This window comes from Liolophura sinensis, chromosome 1 (genome assembly GCF_032854445.1).
Source record: "Liolophura sinensis isolate JHLJ2023 chromosome 1, CUHK_Ljap_v2, whole genome shotgun sequence".
In the NCBI taxonomy this organism is placed as follows: domain Eukaryota; kingdom Metazoa; phylum Mollusca; class Polyplacophora; order Chitonida; family Chitonidae; genus Liolophura; species Liolophura sinensis.
The window spans coordinates 12883140-12901611 of NC_088295.1; the positions used below are offsets into that span (position 1 = coordinate 12883140).

The following is an 18472-nucleotide window of genomic DNA, read 5'->3' on the forward strand; positions in this document are numbered from 1 at the left end:
AGAAAACTTTTAGTGTTTGAGGCATAGTACATATTCTACTGTGAATGAATATGTTTCTGTCGCAGTGTGCCAAGTGGAAATCGCAGAATTTATTATTGCAGTGTGCCCATTGTTAGTCCATTAAGAGTTATGTCCCTTAAGATTTTCGGAGACTATAAATGTATGAAACATTCAAAGCGTAGTTTAAGTATCGATATACGATTCGCATTTAAAGCATAATTATATAGTGCATGGTTGAACATTTCACCACCTTTCCGGTACGTGACATGTCTGTGTTTTGGCAAATCATTAGAATCCTTGAAAGTACATGTACTTGAATTTTGTTTTCAGGACTTCGAAAATCCTTTAAAAGAGTTTTTTTTTTGTGGAAAAAGCCCCAGCAAGTACTTGATTTTATAATGCTAAATACCCATATTGCATTACTTTCAAACTCCCATAAAAATACAGAACAAGAAATAATTCTGCTGCCAGTGGACAAAAGGGTTTATAACTTGAACTTACTGTATGATTTGCAGAGGCAAATGTTAAAGTTTTTTTTTTATCAAAGATTTCGTGAAATTATGCCAATCCTGTGCCATTATACTGCACTAGCACGCTAACCAGTAGGTCACGGAGGCGCCTTTTCAAAACTGTACCAAAACGATTTTGATACAGAAAATGATCCAAAAAAGGTTTCATGACAAAGGCTTCGTGTACCAGATCTGATGTCAAGGCGTTTTAAATGGGATATCGTGCGGAGAAAAAATTTTGAGCCAAGACACATCGTGCGGGGGAATGTGTACGAACGCACAAATGGGTGAAAGCACTTGAACTGGCCGTCAACTCAGATGTGCAGAAATGAAAATTTAAACGAGCACTCGAGGGGCGAACAGATGAAAGCACCTGGGCAAAAAGCCATCTCAACAAGACATCATGACAAGGGTTTACCATACCAAATGGATGGGATCAATCCGTCAATTAATAGCAAGCCTTATTAAGTCTAAAAGAACATACCATTCAGAAATGAAGGTTGGTACGGTGCTGACACTTTTCTTCATGCTACAGTGTACACACTTTGGTAAAGATGGTATAATAAAAGGCTGGGCTGGGGGTGGAATAGTCTGTTGATCTACTACGTTTATAAGTAACACCTAGGAGCGACTGGATGTCACCTGTCCAATCAGGAAGATCAGCCTATAAAATCGGAATAAACCAAGGAAAACACCCAGCGTTTGATTAAAACCGAATTCGATATATTTAGTTTATTGGGATTTCCAAAATTCAGAAACTTACAACATGGAACTGGTTTATTAATGGTCTCCAAATCACCATTGCAGATACGTTAGCGTTTAAAATCCACCCGGTTGAAATGGAATAAGAGTGATTCAATAATAAAAGAGAAACACACTATCGAGTGTTAACACATTTACTGGCATGGAAAAAAGATATGAATACATGATAAATGTCTGATTACTGGTAACAATAATGAGAAATTGGGCACAATTGATATGGCATTCCATAAAATCACATTATAACCAGTCAAATGTGATGATTAAATGGAACACTAATGAAAATGTACGTATATGTTTATAACAGTCATAGTTTAACATAGCTGAACAAAAATGTGATCTTAGCCACTTATGTGCATTTCACAAATTCATTGCTCTTGAAATATCAGTTTATGCGTCTTGTTTTTAGAGATTGTGCACACTTTCTCCTTACAAAATCGTTGTAGTTACCACTAGCCTAATGTCACGCACTGTGCCAATTTACCACTGCTTCAATTGCCATTATGGTAAAAGTACAGCTTAAGTGTACCGCTTCCATGTAACACTGTTCTGTGGTCAGGACTTCAGCAACTTTCATTTGTAATCACAGCTGTGTGTTCCTCACTACACTGCTTTCGTGTGTTACAACTGCCCAGTTATCCTCAGTGTACATGTCGCTTTCACGCGTTATGACAGCTCAGTTATCCTCACTGTACATGTCGCTTTAACGGGTTATGGCAGCTCAGTTATCCTCACTGTACGTCGCTTTCACGCGTTATGACAGCTCAGTTATCCTCACTGTACATGTCGCTTTCACGCGTTATGGCAGCTCAGTTATCCTCACTGTACATGTCGCTTTCACGCGTTGTGACAGCTCAGTTATCCTCACTGTACATGTCGCTTTCACGCGTTATGACAGCTCAGTTATCCTCACTGTGTAACTTTCACATGTCCACATAATAACTTCCCTTTTCTTCTTACGGTAAAATATCTCTATCTTCATCGTGCTCTTTGCCTTTATTGACATAAATATGTCACAGTTGGCCATCATATTCATAATGATCACCACCTCCACACAACAATTTGCAATTATGATCACCAATCTGCATTTTATCATAACAATATTTAATATGGTTATTATTTCAAACTTTTTCTGGCCATCAAGAGAACATGCTAACCATGTTCTAGCCAGTTTTGCTGGATATTTTCAGGGGGAATTTGTTGTGGCTAATGAATAGTTAGAATCTTGATTGTTGTCATTCAAATTCTTCAGCATAATTCCATGCAACATATCTGCTCAATTTATCAAGTTTTTATTCTCTCTGAGGTGAATAACACTGATGGTGAATAACACTGGACCTCTTTTATAAGTTTGCCATTCATATTGAATGAATAATGCACATAAACATTTCACCAACAATATGACAATTTGTTAAACAGAAATATTTTGCACCTTTGTGTGATTAAAAAATATTTTTTGCTTTCCTTCAGATCTAGTGTGAGCCATGAACATATCATACACACTTCTAATAAATTTCATTACACTATGTCACTAGCAGTTAGAACAGTTAATCTACAAGATCTCTATCCTCCCTCGAACCTCCATCAGACCAAGGTAAAACACAGTAAGTGGTCCTTTCATAACACAAGATTGTTTGTCACCTACAGCATTTCACGTCAATGATACAGAAATAATTTAATATGGGATTTATTTTGGAGCTATCCCTTATTAACCGTGAAGACATATCTCATTTCTGATAATGGGTAAACAAAACATTTCTATTCATCATAAATTTTCTAACAATTTCTATCTGAACATGTGCACACTTTACACCTCAGCCTATACACTCTACACTTTGCAGCGGATTCTGCTTAGAAGTGCAGCTCCTTACATTTATGTAAGCATAACATAGTTACCTTCTACTCTGTATAAAAACGTACATGTATTTCACAATAAAACAGACAAAGTTCACATATAAAACATTTAGGAAAATATATGGCATATTTCCTTAGTTGACCACTGCAGTAAATTATACATTATTACAAAAAAAAAAAAATAATAGACTGAATATCAATCTTTGGTTAGATACAAGAACATAAATATTTACTTTACCTTTGTTATGTTTTCATATATGCTATTTACACCTACAACCACGGTTACACTCACCTGGTTCAAATATCAAATGTCAACAGTTGCGTAACAAATTAGGATCAAGAGCCACAAAAACAGTCTACATGTAGTTTACAGACAGACATTTAACATAGATCTGACCATATTGAGAGAATAATTTTTGGGCAAAGGAAAGAAACAATTGGCACCTTGCAATTAACAGTAGTAAGATATAACATTTTTGCACCAATTTTTTTAATTGCATGTAAATATAATACCAATTCATCAAAGATACATGAAACAATTTTAATGTATATATATCCTGAAAAACAACTGCATGAATATATGAACAGATCAGTTAGTAGTGGCCTGGACAACTATTCAGTTCATGTATATGTTAGTTATTGGTGCCCTAACAGCCATCCAGTTTACATATATCTTATTTAGTATAGTGACCTATCCACCATTCAGTTATGTATGTCAGTTACTAGTACCCTAACAACCATCCAGATCATGTATGTCATTTACTTGAGCCCTAACAACCATCCAGAATATGTAAATCTCAGTTACTATTGCACTAACGACCGTCCAGCTTATGTATGTCAGTTACTAGTGCCCTAACAACCATCCAGTTTGTGTACATCAGTTACTAGAGCCCTAACAACCATCCAGCTTATGTATGTCAGTTACTATTGCCCTAATGACCATCCATTATGTATGTTAGTTACCAGTGCCCTAACAACCATCCACTTTATGTCAGTCAGTTACTAGTGCCTAACAACCATCCAGATTATGTATGTCAGTAATTAGTGCCCTAACAATCATCCAGCTTATGTAGTAAAGTCATGTAAAACCTAAACAACTATTTAGAACATGTACAAGATCATTTTATACCTTATGTACTTAATGTTGTATCATAAACAACCATTCCGTTACATAAATCTGACAATTACTTAAATACTCTGAACAACCACTAGTTAAGCTGTGTGATTCATGTTATATGTGCAGGTCAGTCTCTAGTACCCTGAATGGCCACAGTTTCATACATTATATACAAAATCTGACCTGAAATGAAAATGCGGGCATGCCAACATGAAAACTCTCCAACTGGTCTAAAAACAAAATGAACTTACAGACTGTCAGAAAAAGGTAATATATTCTACATGATCTCACACACTAAGTATATGAACATAATGCCAAGAGTGACCTAAAAGACAGGTGACATTCTGGCAAGCATTCCCCATACAGGATACAAACACCAACAGGATTACTGTTCAGATCTGTTCTGTTTCATCAGATGCTTATGAGATGTACTATAAAATGTACAAACATTTCATTTGGTCAATACTCCATGTGTATAGGTACATGTATATGATCAAAACAGTGAAGAAAAAACATTTATTGCTCGCAGATTTTGTCGTTTGTATACACTGCCCTCATTAATAGTTTGCAAATGTACACTGTAATATGCCTGTATGTACATACACAAAAGCTAACAGCTGTACACATACACTGTATAAGTAAGGGTCCCTGGAGGAGATTCAATCTCACACATCTACTATAGGCTACGTTACACATTGCATATCTTAACCAATACACCTGATCTCGGGTTCTGATCTTGTGGAGACATGAAGCAGGCATATTGCATGAAATATCACATGTAAGGAAGTGGGTTGTCTTGGGAGGAGGTGGGTTGTATTGAGACGAGGTGGGTTGTATTCGGAGGAGGTGGGTTGTCTTGGGAGGAAGTGGGTTGTCTAGAGTGGAGGTGGGTTGTCTTGGGAGGAGGTGGGTTGTCCAGAGTAGAGAATGCATGATCATGTTGACAGCAAAAGGGTTCTCTTTACAGGATGTTTCTAGTGAAGAAAGGGGGTTGCATTAGTGGAAAGAACAAGAGTTAGTCTAGCAAAAAGGATTTTGTTTAACACTTAAGGTCTGAAAGGAAGTGGGTTTGTTTTAGCATTAAGGTGAATTTGTTTAACAAGGTAGGCTTGCCATAAACAAGAAGATTTGTTTATACATGTAGTAAGGTGGGCAAGTCATTAAAAAGAGGTTGTTGAATGCCTGCAATGGAAGAGGCTTGTTTACAATCGAGATGGATTGCAGAACAGATGGCTTGTTATTTTGCAGAGACTCGAAGGCATGGAGAGGTCAGGAGATGTATTTTACAGATGAGATGGATGTTACTGTGAGCAGGTGAGTTGTTAGCTGATCAGTTTCCTAGCGAGGTAGGACAGACATCTGGATGAGGACGCAGATTACCTGTGAAGTGGAGGTCATTTGTCTTTTGGAATATTGGCTATATTATGAAGTCTGTGGGTGTTCTGGTAAAGATGCATATGATGTCTTTATTATGAACAGAATCAGAAGCACTTGGAAGAATTTATTTGAGTGGTTGCTAATATGTGGGGATTCAATGGACCATGACACCTTGTAATACAGAATTTAGACAGAAGACTGCCTTGAGACAACAGGCTTCGTTAATCAAAGTGGGATGTTATGATAATTATAGACATCATGCGAAATGTGCCATCTAATTCAGGACTCAGCTTCTTGCTGCCATCCTCCTGCTGCCAGCTATATGAACTGCATGACTATACCGTGGTATACAGCTAGTCTAATCAATCCAATTTTCCTGTCCTTCAAACTCACCAAATCAGAGTATGTTCAAAAATATTAGACACATAACAATTGACCTTACTGAACAAGAGTCTCATGGCCTAATTGAGATTCAACTTTCGACACGCCGTGTTTATCAGTGCGTGTATCAGAGTGTACTAAAGGCCAGGTGCTGAGTACACGTCACTCTCCACACCAAATCACAGCAGAGATAACTGAAGAATGGCCTTGTCAAGATGACGAGAGAGATATCAACCAATGGCACTTTTAATTATAACATAACAATTTACAACCATGTTTAACTGAGTGGCCACTTGTATTTCTTCAACAATCAATGCGCTGCTATCTCTTCAAAATATTGGTAGTCTGAAACACAAAGCAACAGGAAAAATGCAACATTAGCAAGCTTCGTCCATCACAGCTTTACTGATGAAGTATTTATTTTCATTGATGTTTTCACCAAAGAATATTTTGCTTATGTACCAGAGAGCTATCAGTTTTGTGGGTTAATTATCAAACAAGACGAACTTAGCACTCAAATAAAATCCTTGGTGTAAAAATGCAGCCATTTCAGATGGAGCTGAATTTGAACTTGCCATATTTTTGACCAAGGGACAATTATCTTCCTAAAGATGATGGCATAGCCAGTATGGGTTTCATTATTATAAATGGAGCATTCAGTTTATATTAAGGACTAATAGCTAATAATGCTTGCTACCCAGTTAAACAGTTTCCACAGAGCAGCTACATGTACAAATAAAACAAAGCAAATGAACAATTCCTTAAGTAGCCTGAACTTTGCAAAAGTTAAACAGCAAAAGTTAACTCATACATGTATGTTGATAATGAAGTGAAGTTGAATTGGAAAGATATCAAATTAATCAACCTTATATACCAGATAAAGCAGAAGAGATTTCTCTTTCAGACAGATTCCTTTTTCTTACCTCAGGATCCCTGTCATCATCTGGCTCCACAAAACTGGCGTTCTGGTATGAGTATTGAAATCCCGTCCCCATACCATCCAGGGTTAGGAACTTCAGACTGCCAGAATACTTTTTCCTGTAAATGTTAGTTTAATGCTGTATTAAATAACTCCATGAAAACAAGCGCAAGTTTGCTACAGATACAACATCCCAAGATACTGATGTTGTCTTGCACTCAGACCTCTTGTTCAATGAATGGGCCATGTTAAGTCCAAAAATAACTTGTTCGCATTTTTCCCATCATAATATTGCGGGCAATGGGTGTATCTTTATTTTTGACTATTATCATTATCGATTTGAGCTTTCTTCATTGATAATCTTACCACGTCACAATTCCCAGCTGTTAATGCGGGGTTAAAATCGTTCCGGTAAACCAAGTGTGCAGTGTTAAATACTTGCCTTGTCTTATCTATGCTATGTGTACACAATAAAGCAAACATGGTCCAGTTACAATTATTGTAGTGGTCTGTTAGAGCAAATGGACAAAAGTTTTCTGTTATTGTCATAAGCAAGAATTTATATGGTTATATGGTTTGTACACTTTACCTTCTCCACCAGAAAAACACCCCTAAGGCCAAGAATAGGATGAGAGCCAGAGGTATCAGTATGCCTAGGGCCACCTTTCCGCCCTCCGAGATGCCTTTGGGGTGATGTAGTTGTGCTCCTGTTGTGTTGGTAGTAGTGCTAGCGAGTGGGGTACTGGACGTAGACTGGCCGTCTGACCCTATGCTGGTGGACATCATGACTGGTGTGGTGGCTGTATCATTTACTTCCTCCTTACTACCATTACTTGATGATGTATGGTTTGGTACAGTAGTAACTCGATGAGTTGTACTTGATGTCTCATTTGGTTTCACGCTGCTGTCAGGATTACCTGTTTGATTACTGACGGTATCAGGCATCACTGTGGTAATCACAAGGGTGTCATTCTTGTCCCGTGGTGTTGTGGAGGTGCTTTCATTTCCAGGTGACACTGAAGGTGTAACTGTTGATGTGTTTAGCTCAGAAGATGTAATTGGGACCACCACAGTTGTTGAAGACATATTGGTTCCAACCTCTGAAGTTTCATCAGTGACTGCTGTTGCATTAGTTGTTCCGTGTGATGGTGGTTCTGCTGTGGTTTCATTCCCAGTGGTTTCATTAGCTGGGGTGGTATCTATCACGGTTCCTGTGGTTACATTTATTTCAGGTGTTGTAGTTCCATTCATCCCATGTTCTGGTGCACTTGTTACATTCATCCCTGCAATTTGTGTAGTTCCATTTTCTGTGGATGTATCAAGGGTGGTGACAGGCATAGTGCTCACATCTATTCCTGTTGTACTATTTTCTGTGGTTGTATCTGCTTGAGCAAATGTTGTCCCAGTCACATTTATTTCCATTGAACCTGTTGTTTTATCTGCTCCAGGAACATTTGCCAACGTTACATTTATTCCTGTTGTACTATTTTCTGTGGTTGTATCTGCTCGAGCAAATGTTGTCCCAGTCACATTTATCTCCATTGAACCTGTTGTTTTATCTGCTCCAGGAACATTGGCCAACGTTACATTTATTCCTGTTGTACTATTTTCTGTGGTTGTATCTGCTCGAGCAACTGTTGTCCCAGACAAATTCATTCCTGCTGTTCCATTTTCTGTGGTTCCTGGAGGTGCTGTTGATGTCACTGAAGTATTTCCTGGAATATTAGAATCCATGATGGCTGTAGTAGATAAATTGTAACTGACATAAGTTGAGTTGCTTTCTAATTCTGTTTGATTGTCTTTCGTGGTGGAATTGCCGCTGATGGTTTGAGCAGGTAAGGTGATGGGGGCTACCACAGTGGTGTTATCCTGTGTCCATGCAAGGGACTTGCCAGAGGAGTCATTGCCTGGTGAGCTGGTAACAGCAATTGTTGGTTCACTCACAGGCATGGTCATGCTTGTACTGGAACTGGTGTTTTGGCCAGGTTCATTTGTTGAAGTATTAGAGTGGCTGGTGACAGAGCTATTGTCTGATGTCCTCGCTGATGCTTCTGTAAGAACATTAGGCTCTGTGGTGGCTCCTCCAGTGCCATCACTGGCTAAAGGGGTGGAAAACAAAACATACAGTATGTCACTCTATAATACAGGCAATTACATGTACAGCATGGTAAAATCCATTCACATTATTTATTTTATTAGACATATGTTTAATACCTTGCTTAAAAAGTTTTCACCTATAGGACAGAGGTAAGGTATATGAGTGACTGCAGTACTCCAGTGCCCTATGCCAGATAGGCCTACATCTGACAAACACTGAGCCTGCGTTATCATGCCACGGCCAATAATTATACAGCTGCAATGTGAACAACACTTTTTCTGAACAAGTCTTAATGAACATATTTATTATATCATATGATACATTATGGTAAATAAATCCCTGTAATGATTCTGTTATTTTTCACCTTTGGTGTATGGATCAATTTCTGCACATGATTAATTTCATTTAACTTAAAAGAACCAGCAGGGAGGTAACGTCACTTTGTAGGAATAGATCCCATATATATATATACATATATATAAGGTAGCTGAAAAATGAACCTACTGTACACACGTACACATTATAGATATGGTCTTTTTTGGTTTATATCTTCACACAGATGCTAAACACCTTCTTTCATTTTAGGTTCAACCTTTCATTCGACTCTCAATGCTTTACTGCTCACACAATATACACATTCTAGTACAGGAACATTCGTAATCATTGTAGAGTGTGTATATATGTACAAAAGGATGAATACAGGCAGACAATCTATACAAAATTACAAATGTAGACCGAACAGCCCATACCCAACTTCCTCCTATAAAACGTACATAAGCCTGTCTGGAGCTGACAAGGTCAGATGTCTATAGTTTAATAGAAATAGTTGAACCTTAAATAGTTGAAAAATGCACATTTTGGTGCAGTAAAGAGCTTTTAAACTACTAAAAGAAGAATGTAATCCATATATTTCCTCATCTTCTCATGTATCCCTCACTTCTATATCATGCCCCTGAAGAAATTACATACATGATGTTGGGTAAGACATAAAATGATATATGCATCATATAGTATAGCTAAAATATTGCCTGATTGATATAAATAAATATAAAAAAAATATTTTTGTAGAAACAACTTTTTATACATTCCCAGTAAGCTTGTTCAAAGTGGCCAGACTGGTTTTATCTCCCTGTTTTTACCTGATGATGGACATGACATCTCTCTTCACCTGGACAAGCTCAGAACTACTGACTTTTTCTTCAGTCGTTCATACATGTCCATACATATTATTGTTTATCACTCACAGCTACAAAGGAAGACATGCCTTTGATAAATGTACCACATCCAAACAAAGTTGTTTGTTATCATTTGCACTAAGTTTTACACGTACTTCTGTCATCAAGTGATATTAACAGTGTTCACACTCTCTCTGTGTAGAATCACTCTAAAGTCAACACGATATACAGTATTTTACCACACACATACATGTACTACGTACCACTTAGTACTTTGTATGTACACTGTACAGCATAAACAAATGTAAACACAGAAAACTGGTGGTGCATAAAGGATATAGGGTGATTATAAGGGTCATTTTCTTGGTTTACCACATACTCAGCCTTATAACAACCCATGCTGAGTTCTGTTACGTTGGCTGAAGAACAACTGTAAAGGTACAATATATGAAATAAAAATACTGCTCCATTATTTGCTCTGAAATCAGTTGGGGATGTTCCCAGCTTCACTCACCTGGAATTTGGTCCCATTGCCTGCACTGTCATCAAAGCGTCAAAGCAATAAAGGAGTACACAGTGAAAACAAGTTCCTGTGATCTTTAAGTAATTTGTAATGTGATTCAGTAATGTGATTCACCTCATTATGCACAATAATTAAGTCACGTCACCTATGATTCAGTTGCTTGGGAGAGCTCCACAGGCTTCTCTCACCAAAATTAAGATCATTTTTTTTCACAAAAGCTGCTTATAGTTCCTTTGATCATTATTAAAACAATATTAAAACACACAAATTGTCAATGGTTTACACCTTTGTTTCAATCTGAACAGTCCATCAGTTCATCTTTTTACCAGGCTATGCCTATGGTGTGGTCAACTAGAATTTATTTATTTATTTACTTGTTTGATTGGTGTTTTATGCTGTACTTAAGAACATTTCACTTATACAATGGTAGCCAGCATTATTATGGTGGGAGGAAACCTGTCAGAGCCCGAGGGAAACTCATGACAATTCACAGGTTGCCAACTAGAATGGAAAAGGCAGTTATAGCAGTTTTGTGTGCTGTCAATGTGCCAGGAATACTTGGGTTAATTGTCACATTATGGTCTAACTATGTGATATGAAGTCAGAGTTACTTCAGGATGACAGGAAACATAGCATAGAGCCTTGATACATATAGTTGAGGGCAGCACATTCAAAAAGACAAAGTTCCAGGTTAGTTTATAGTGAGTGAGTGAGTGAGTGCTTGGGGTTTAACGTGGTACTTAACAATTTTTCAGTCTTATGACGACGAAGGAATCCTTAGGGTGCATGTACGTGTAATGTGCCTCCTTGTTGCAGGACGGATTTCCACTGCTCTTTTATTTAGTGCCGCTTCACTGAGACGACTTACCGAAGGCAAGAAAGCCGCCCCGCCCGAGCCACTATACTGATACGGGTCAACCAGTCGTTGCACTATCCCCTTCATGCTCAACGCCAAGTGAGGAAGTTACAACTTCCTCTTTTAAAGTCTTAGGTGTGACTCGATCAAGGATTGATCCTGGATCTACCACTCCCGAAGCGGACGCTCTACCAACTGTGCTATCCGGGCCGGTGGTTAGTTTATAATGGAAGAGTATAGAAAGATATTTCTAAAGGCTTTGCTGGGAAGAATAACACAGATATCAGACCTACCACATCATAAATATGGACTATATATATATATATATATATATATATATATATATATATATACACATAATTAAAGACAAAACATAATGAGACTTCAAGTACTTGTACAAGTAAACTATAAGCATATAAAGGATTTTCAGACATACTGCAGCTGATGGAGTATATGCATGAGTACATGTACATGTTCACTAGAGAAAGTATTTATAAGAAATGTTTCATGAATACAACATGTATGTATTTGTAATTATCATCATTCAGATCACGAATGTCTTGACCCCATAATGATTATACCAAAATAGTTCTGTGACATTCTTCAACTAGGCCAGGAGCTATTGGCAAGGAGACTTGCACTGTTAATCAAAACAGTGCCACCCTAGACTAATGACAACTACATGTATATGTACAGGTCAATCTGAGCGTACAGGTGCAATAGCAGACTAGTGGAAACATGGTGCAAAACTACAGCCATTATAAATACCTGACCAGCCCAGCAGCAGACTAGACTGCCCCCAGTCATACATACCCCCATACACATTTACATGTACGTGCATGCTGTACCAGTGACTGTGCATTGTAAAGTAGTTTTGTCAATTAAAGCATTAATACATGCCTTTAGTAATGATTTATGACTGTCAATTTTCATACATGGAGTCAAGAACATGTTAAACAATGCAAGGGAGCTATTACAGTCTGTTCTGAGTCAATCAGTTTAGATTTATTCCCTTCAAAATGATCTGTAAAATTTGCATTACTGGTGCTGTTTATTCATTAAACATTGCTATGCAATAAGCTTTTAAAATCTACCCTGTAATCAGAGTAGCCTAAGGCCCCGAGTCCCTACAATGGCTATAGCAACTGAGTCATCAAAATGGCTACAAAGATATAATCAACATTTATTAGGCAACTAATTTCTCCGAACAAAAGTCAGGTTGTCTTGGCTGCGGTTTGTGAGGCCAGATTTCATATGATTAGCAATTATGTAGACGGTAATCACATTCGCAACATCACTGACAAAACACTATCTGCCTGCTGCGTATTTGTTTGGGTAATAAACGGAATATCAGGTTTAACAGCTAAAGTGCTGGCTTGCACTGCACGCTCCAATGTGGCTGTTTACTTTGTCATAGGGTTAGTACACTCTAAACAGGCAAAATATTATAGACTACATAAACCCAATTCTGCAGTACTACTGCATGCACAGACAAACAGGAGTTAATAATCCTTGTCTGGCAGCAGGATCATCACATGGGATATCATATAAAACACAAGTACCTAAAATATATACCAGAAGCTATAGCCAAGCTGTTGACAGTCAGAAATGTATTATGTAATATTTCAGTGATGAAAAAATTTAACCGGGACAGTTTCATAACATTTACAAATAAAGAGTGATAAAAGACAGGATCACAGAAGTGAATGCATTATAGACGGCATGTGCCAGTTGTACAGGTTAAGGTCATATTGAGCATGATAGAGAATATAGTACAGACTGATGCAGAACACACTACACAAATTTCAAACATGTGTACAGTACATGTCCATATCACTATAGGACATAGAGTTAAAGCCTGTAAACTATTTACATGTACTACCAATTCCGCATCATAAGAAAAATCAATGACATCTTAGATAAAATTTATATGTAAAAAGTCATACTCTGACGAGTTCTTTGGTTATAAAGTTTAGGTTTACATTTAGGTGAAAGCATTAAAAAGATTAAAGCAACATGGAGACTATTTATAGTACATATATAAATATATTTTATACTGGTATTCTAAAGTCAGCATTGGGAAAGAGAGGGGTGGCTTGACATAGCTTTGGCTGATATCTGCTTCCCTCAGATACTCATTAACTTTAAATAGTTAAGTTAAATGACAGATCAATTAACAATACAGATCATGCACTGTGTCACTATCGCTAAATATCAGCACATTATTGGCACTGTGCTTAGTTAAATTTATCTTTATGAAAGACTTTAACATTACAGGATATGTTATAAGGAGATAAACATTGCATTCTTGGAACATTTCTGTGTGACAATGTGCATGGATACAACCAGGGAGAAACATGGCAGCTGAGCTGATAACACCAAGCTGATCATTCAAGATACTAGCTTTAAACACTTAATTTAGTTCAGTTCTCTCTTTTCTGCTTACCAAGATTGTATTTCATATATTTTCATAGAATGCAGTAAAATTATAACAGTGTGGTGTACTGCTAGACAGAGCCTATGGTGCTTTCTATCAGGTCTGCAACAGTCTGTTGAGAAAGCTAGAGGGGCCCCGTTTTAAAAAGCGCATGTAGCGTTAAGTGCAAGTAGCTTCCATGGCGATCAGTACTGTAGGTATTGCGTCACCATGGTAGTTATGTGATTGTAGCGCTACCCGTGTTTTGTGAAACAGGGCCCCGGTTCATACTTAAGGTTTCGTCAGCATATAGAGACAGGGATTTTACAAAAGTCATTTAAAAAAAATTTAGTGATCTATTTGGATTCCGCGTGCTCTTAGGCTCAATTAAAAGTTGCTGTGCTCTATCTACCAATGAAATTTGAAAGCAGGACCTTCAAACGGGTTATGGCATACTTAATGACATACTTCTTTGTTACGTTCCAGTATATTTTGTTTTTTTATTAGCAAAATAATGACATTAATATACATAGATTGATACAGCTATACGAATGAGGCCTACTGAAATAGTATTTCAAAAATGAGAGAATATAAAAATATAAATATAAGTATTTCTAGATATGAAGACATCATAATTATGGCTCATTATCTACAACATTCAGACAGTGCATGGAGATGAGGAAGTTGCGAGAATACGAAACAGAACAAAAATAGCTGCACTTTTTCTATGGTAACATTATGGGAACAGGTTCTGAGTGTCTAGCAATTTACAAGGCAAGCATACATATGCGACGGTTGATTGGCCCAACAATACCGGTACATATACCTCACTTTTTCTATATCTAGAACAATGAATCAATTAATCAGTCAGTATATTAATTAGCAGATTTTGATTCTGCATTTTCCACAATGAGAATGAGCTAGATGTATAGGTATTTTCCATACTGCCTTGTTAATCTTCTTAAGCCATTGATTAATCATCACCAGAGCTGCACAGTTGACTGCTAATGAGCTAGGGACTGATGTAGTCTTGAGTAGAGTCTATTTAAGCTGATGTTATCTCTCAATGACACACCTGAGTAACTGACTCTACCTGCCTGACACACAAATTAGACAACTCCACCCTCATCGAACAGATTTTGTTGAAAACAAAGCTAAAAAATTTGTTAAGCAGTATTTTGTGACAAAAGATGTAGTGATACTATACAAGTACTTCAAGTAACTTTATGCTTACTTTCCAATAAGGTTTCTGTGTTTATCCCTAGTCATGCTAGTGGTTTACTTCACAGTTTTTTCTCAATGTTTACATGAATGTGATATCTTCTATAAAAATGCAAATGAGAAAAAATATGGACATATGAATATATCACCTTACACAGTTCACTGATACAGTGAGTGAGTGAGTGAGGGCTTGGGCTTTATCATCTTACTTAACAATGTTTCAGTCATATGATGACAAAGGAGTCCTCAGAGTGCATGTAATATGCCTCCTTTGTTGCAGGACAGATCTCCACTGCTCTTTTATCTAATGTTGAGACGACTTACCCAAGGCAAGAAAGCCACCCCGCCTGAGCCATTATACTGATGTGGGTCAACCAAGCGTTGCACTATCCCTTCAACACTGAATGCCAAGCGAGGAAGTTATAACTTCCTCTTTTAATGTCTTAGGTTTGACCCAACCCAGGATTGACCGTGGATCTAACACCTCCCGAAGCGGTCACTCTACCAACTGTGCTATCGAGACCGGTATATGTTGCCTTAATCCTGGATGCTACTGTTACACACCAGTGATGTATGATATCTAGAGGCAACCCGCCTGGGTCACTTTATTCTAAACATGTTTGGTTGACATGAGCATGAACTATGAGCAATTCAGTCAGTCGTCTAAGAAAAGAGGTGAAGGATCATGGAAGTGAAAACATGCAGCTTACTGGGAAGTTGTCATAATGACCTTAAAATCCTGATTCCATGTAACAATATCAGCCTTATCAAACGTATAAAACAGAAATTCAAAACGACATTGAATAACGACTTCGTACATTCAATAATTAACTTAAACATATTCAGGTCCAGATATAAATTGTAGATGAAATCTACTCCAGTGAAGTTCAACCTGTTCAAACCCATTTCAAGGGTCTTCATCTTCTAAACTGTTATTTGTAAAGCTGGCCAACAAAATCTTTAACATGCAGCTAAGATAAATTCATAGACCAACTTGAAGTGGAGAAGGGTAGACACAATTAATGACACAGATCCATCACAACCAATACTATTATAAATATCCCAAATATTTAGCTAAAAAGGTAGGCAACTAACCAACAAACTAAGAGCCAGTCTTACTGAGATGTATTTTGTTGTGAATTTGCCAGACCTCAATGATTTTGAATAGGCATGGTTAAGATAGGTGTGGCCTTATAGGCATATACCAGTATTACAACAGCTAGGTCATCTGCCACAAGTGTATACCAACAGTGCCTGTAACTGCTGTGACAAAGGCAGTTATATAGACCAGGTATTAATGTACTCTCTATATGGCACAAAAGAATCATTGCGCAAACTGATGACTCAAATGTAAGACTACTGAGCTTAAGTACATATGGTATATGTGATGAAAATATGTAGGTAATCTAATCAGAAATAGTTCCTGCTTTCAATCATTATCTACACACAATCTTACCCTCTGCATCGTTGCTCATTATGTTTTTTTTTTTTTACCAATAATTGTGACAATTTACGATAACTGAGATTATCATAAAATATAGCTGAAATAATGATACTGATAATGAAATAATGATACTGATAATGAAATAATGATACTGATAATGAAAGTTCTCTTCTGTCACATTCACCAATTTTTTAAAATATTGCTATGGGAAACGGAAGCATTCAGTCAAGCAATCATGTAGTAATGCACCTAAACTGATGCCATGTCTTAATCCAGCTGTAGCTGTGTGTTTCATTAGTTTCTCATTATGTATACATCTGTGTTGATCTGTCATCTCTCATTCAACAGGAGGAAAATACAGCAATAATCATAAATACTGGCAGAGACAAACGATAAAAAAACAAAAATAAAAACCACTAAAATTGACAAATTAAAATATGACAGGTGTTTTATGCAATACTCACTTACATATTTCACTTATTCAACGGGACACACTGTAAGAGCAATTAAACTATTACCCATCCAGTTATAGCCTAGTAACAGTACTATAGCTTCTACTTGACCTCTCAGGCACATTATTTGAGGCGCCAACGTAAGCCGTCGACCGTGTAAAGATACGTAATTAGGCCTTCAGAAACACAGCAAAACTTAATTATCATAAGCAGTAACCATACTTCAGACACAGATAAATGTATATAGCATAGGTCTACAAACACTTGTTACTTTCTTTTCCAATTCGAATTACCTGATTATTATTTGCAATTGTGTACAACCTGAATCGCTGCAAAAATTACAACCGTGTGTATCAAGTCTATATTACAGATAATCTTACCTGTAGTTACAGCTGACTGGCCTGAAGACAGGGATATTACCACAGTCAAGCAACCGAGCAGTAAGATGGTCCAGCCCGGCATCTTCACCACGCAGTGTGCGATGGGGACTCACAACGGCTAATCACCGCGGGGGGCACCAGTCGAAGAGACGATCACTGCTACACACAATCCGTATCGTAACTCACCGCCAACAGACTGAAAAATGGTTAAAATGAAGTTAACTATAATATGCCACGACAGATCTACGCACGACGTTGGCGACTCGGCGCGAAATGATGTTTGTAGAGCAGTTCCGAGAATGACGTATATCGCTTCTCGTCTCGTTCTGCCAGTTGACACAGACACACGTGCGTGACGTTAGAGGGCCTGAGGGCGACATCCGGGTGATTTCACAACTCACCTGTCAAGGGGAGGTAACGCCGTCATTGACTTACCTGAGAAATTGCCCAGGTGTTTTCTATGAACAGAATAATGCGCGACGTTATATTATAGCATATTCGACAATGTGGTTATACTGGTAAAAGCGATTATCTTTACTGAAACGATGATATATGTTAAGGACCTTCTGGAATGCAACCAAACATACTGCTACATCAACGATCAAGACATCATAGCAGGTAACTCGACACTTAATTATTGTACAATCTAATGTACAAATGAACGTTTTTAATGTCTGGAATTATAGTAATTCGATGGCGTGTATGAAGTTTTTTGACAAAACTTCTCCGATTTTCTCTTATACCGGTTAATATGCATGATTTATTCAAATTTTAAGAAACAAACCGAAGTGATAGTCGATTAAGTAAAGCTTAAAGGAGAGAACGTAAGCTTTGCCAAGCAAAAAGGAGGAAATCATGGATTTCTCAAATTTAGTGAACTTGGATATGTGTCCTTTATTTAATATTCCACCATGTACGGTTTGATGCTGAAGTATTTTTCTCACTCATAAGTTTCCCACTGATGAATAATTTACTTTTGTCGTGGAGTATT

General features: G+C 37.5%; 1 protein-coding gene across 2 annotated transcripts; it reads right to left on the reverse strand.

The window, feature by feature from the left end:
- Window positions 1-1297: 1297 nt before the first annotated feature.
- Window positions 1298-17808, reverse strand: LOC135479114 (mucin-2-like). Of its 2 annotated transcripts, XR_010445828.1 has the most exons (5): window positions 17482-17808; window positions 7506-9015; window positions 6921-7035; window positions 4132-6342; window positions 1298-4092 (listed from the first exon to the last, which is right to left on the reverse strand). XR_010445828.1 is itself a non-coding variant. In XM_064758849.1 (4 exons), exons 1-4 carry the CDS (start codon window positions 17561-17563, stop codon window positions 6319-6321), a joined length of 1731 nt encoding a protein of 576 aa, XP_064614919.1. In that variant the 5' UTR covers window positions 17564-17808; the 3' UTR covers window positions 1298-6318. The 2 variants fall into 2 exon arrangements, 1 of the variants encoding a protein (XP_064614919.1); XM_064758849.1 differs by having other exon boundaries at window positions 1298-6342.
- Window positions 17809-18472: the final 664 nt, after the last annotated feature.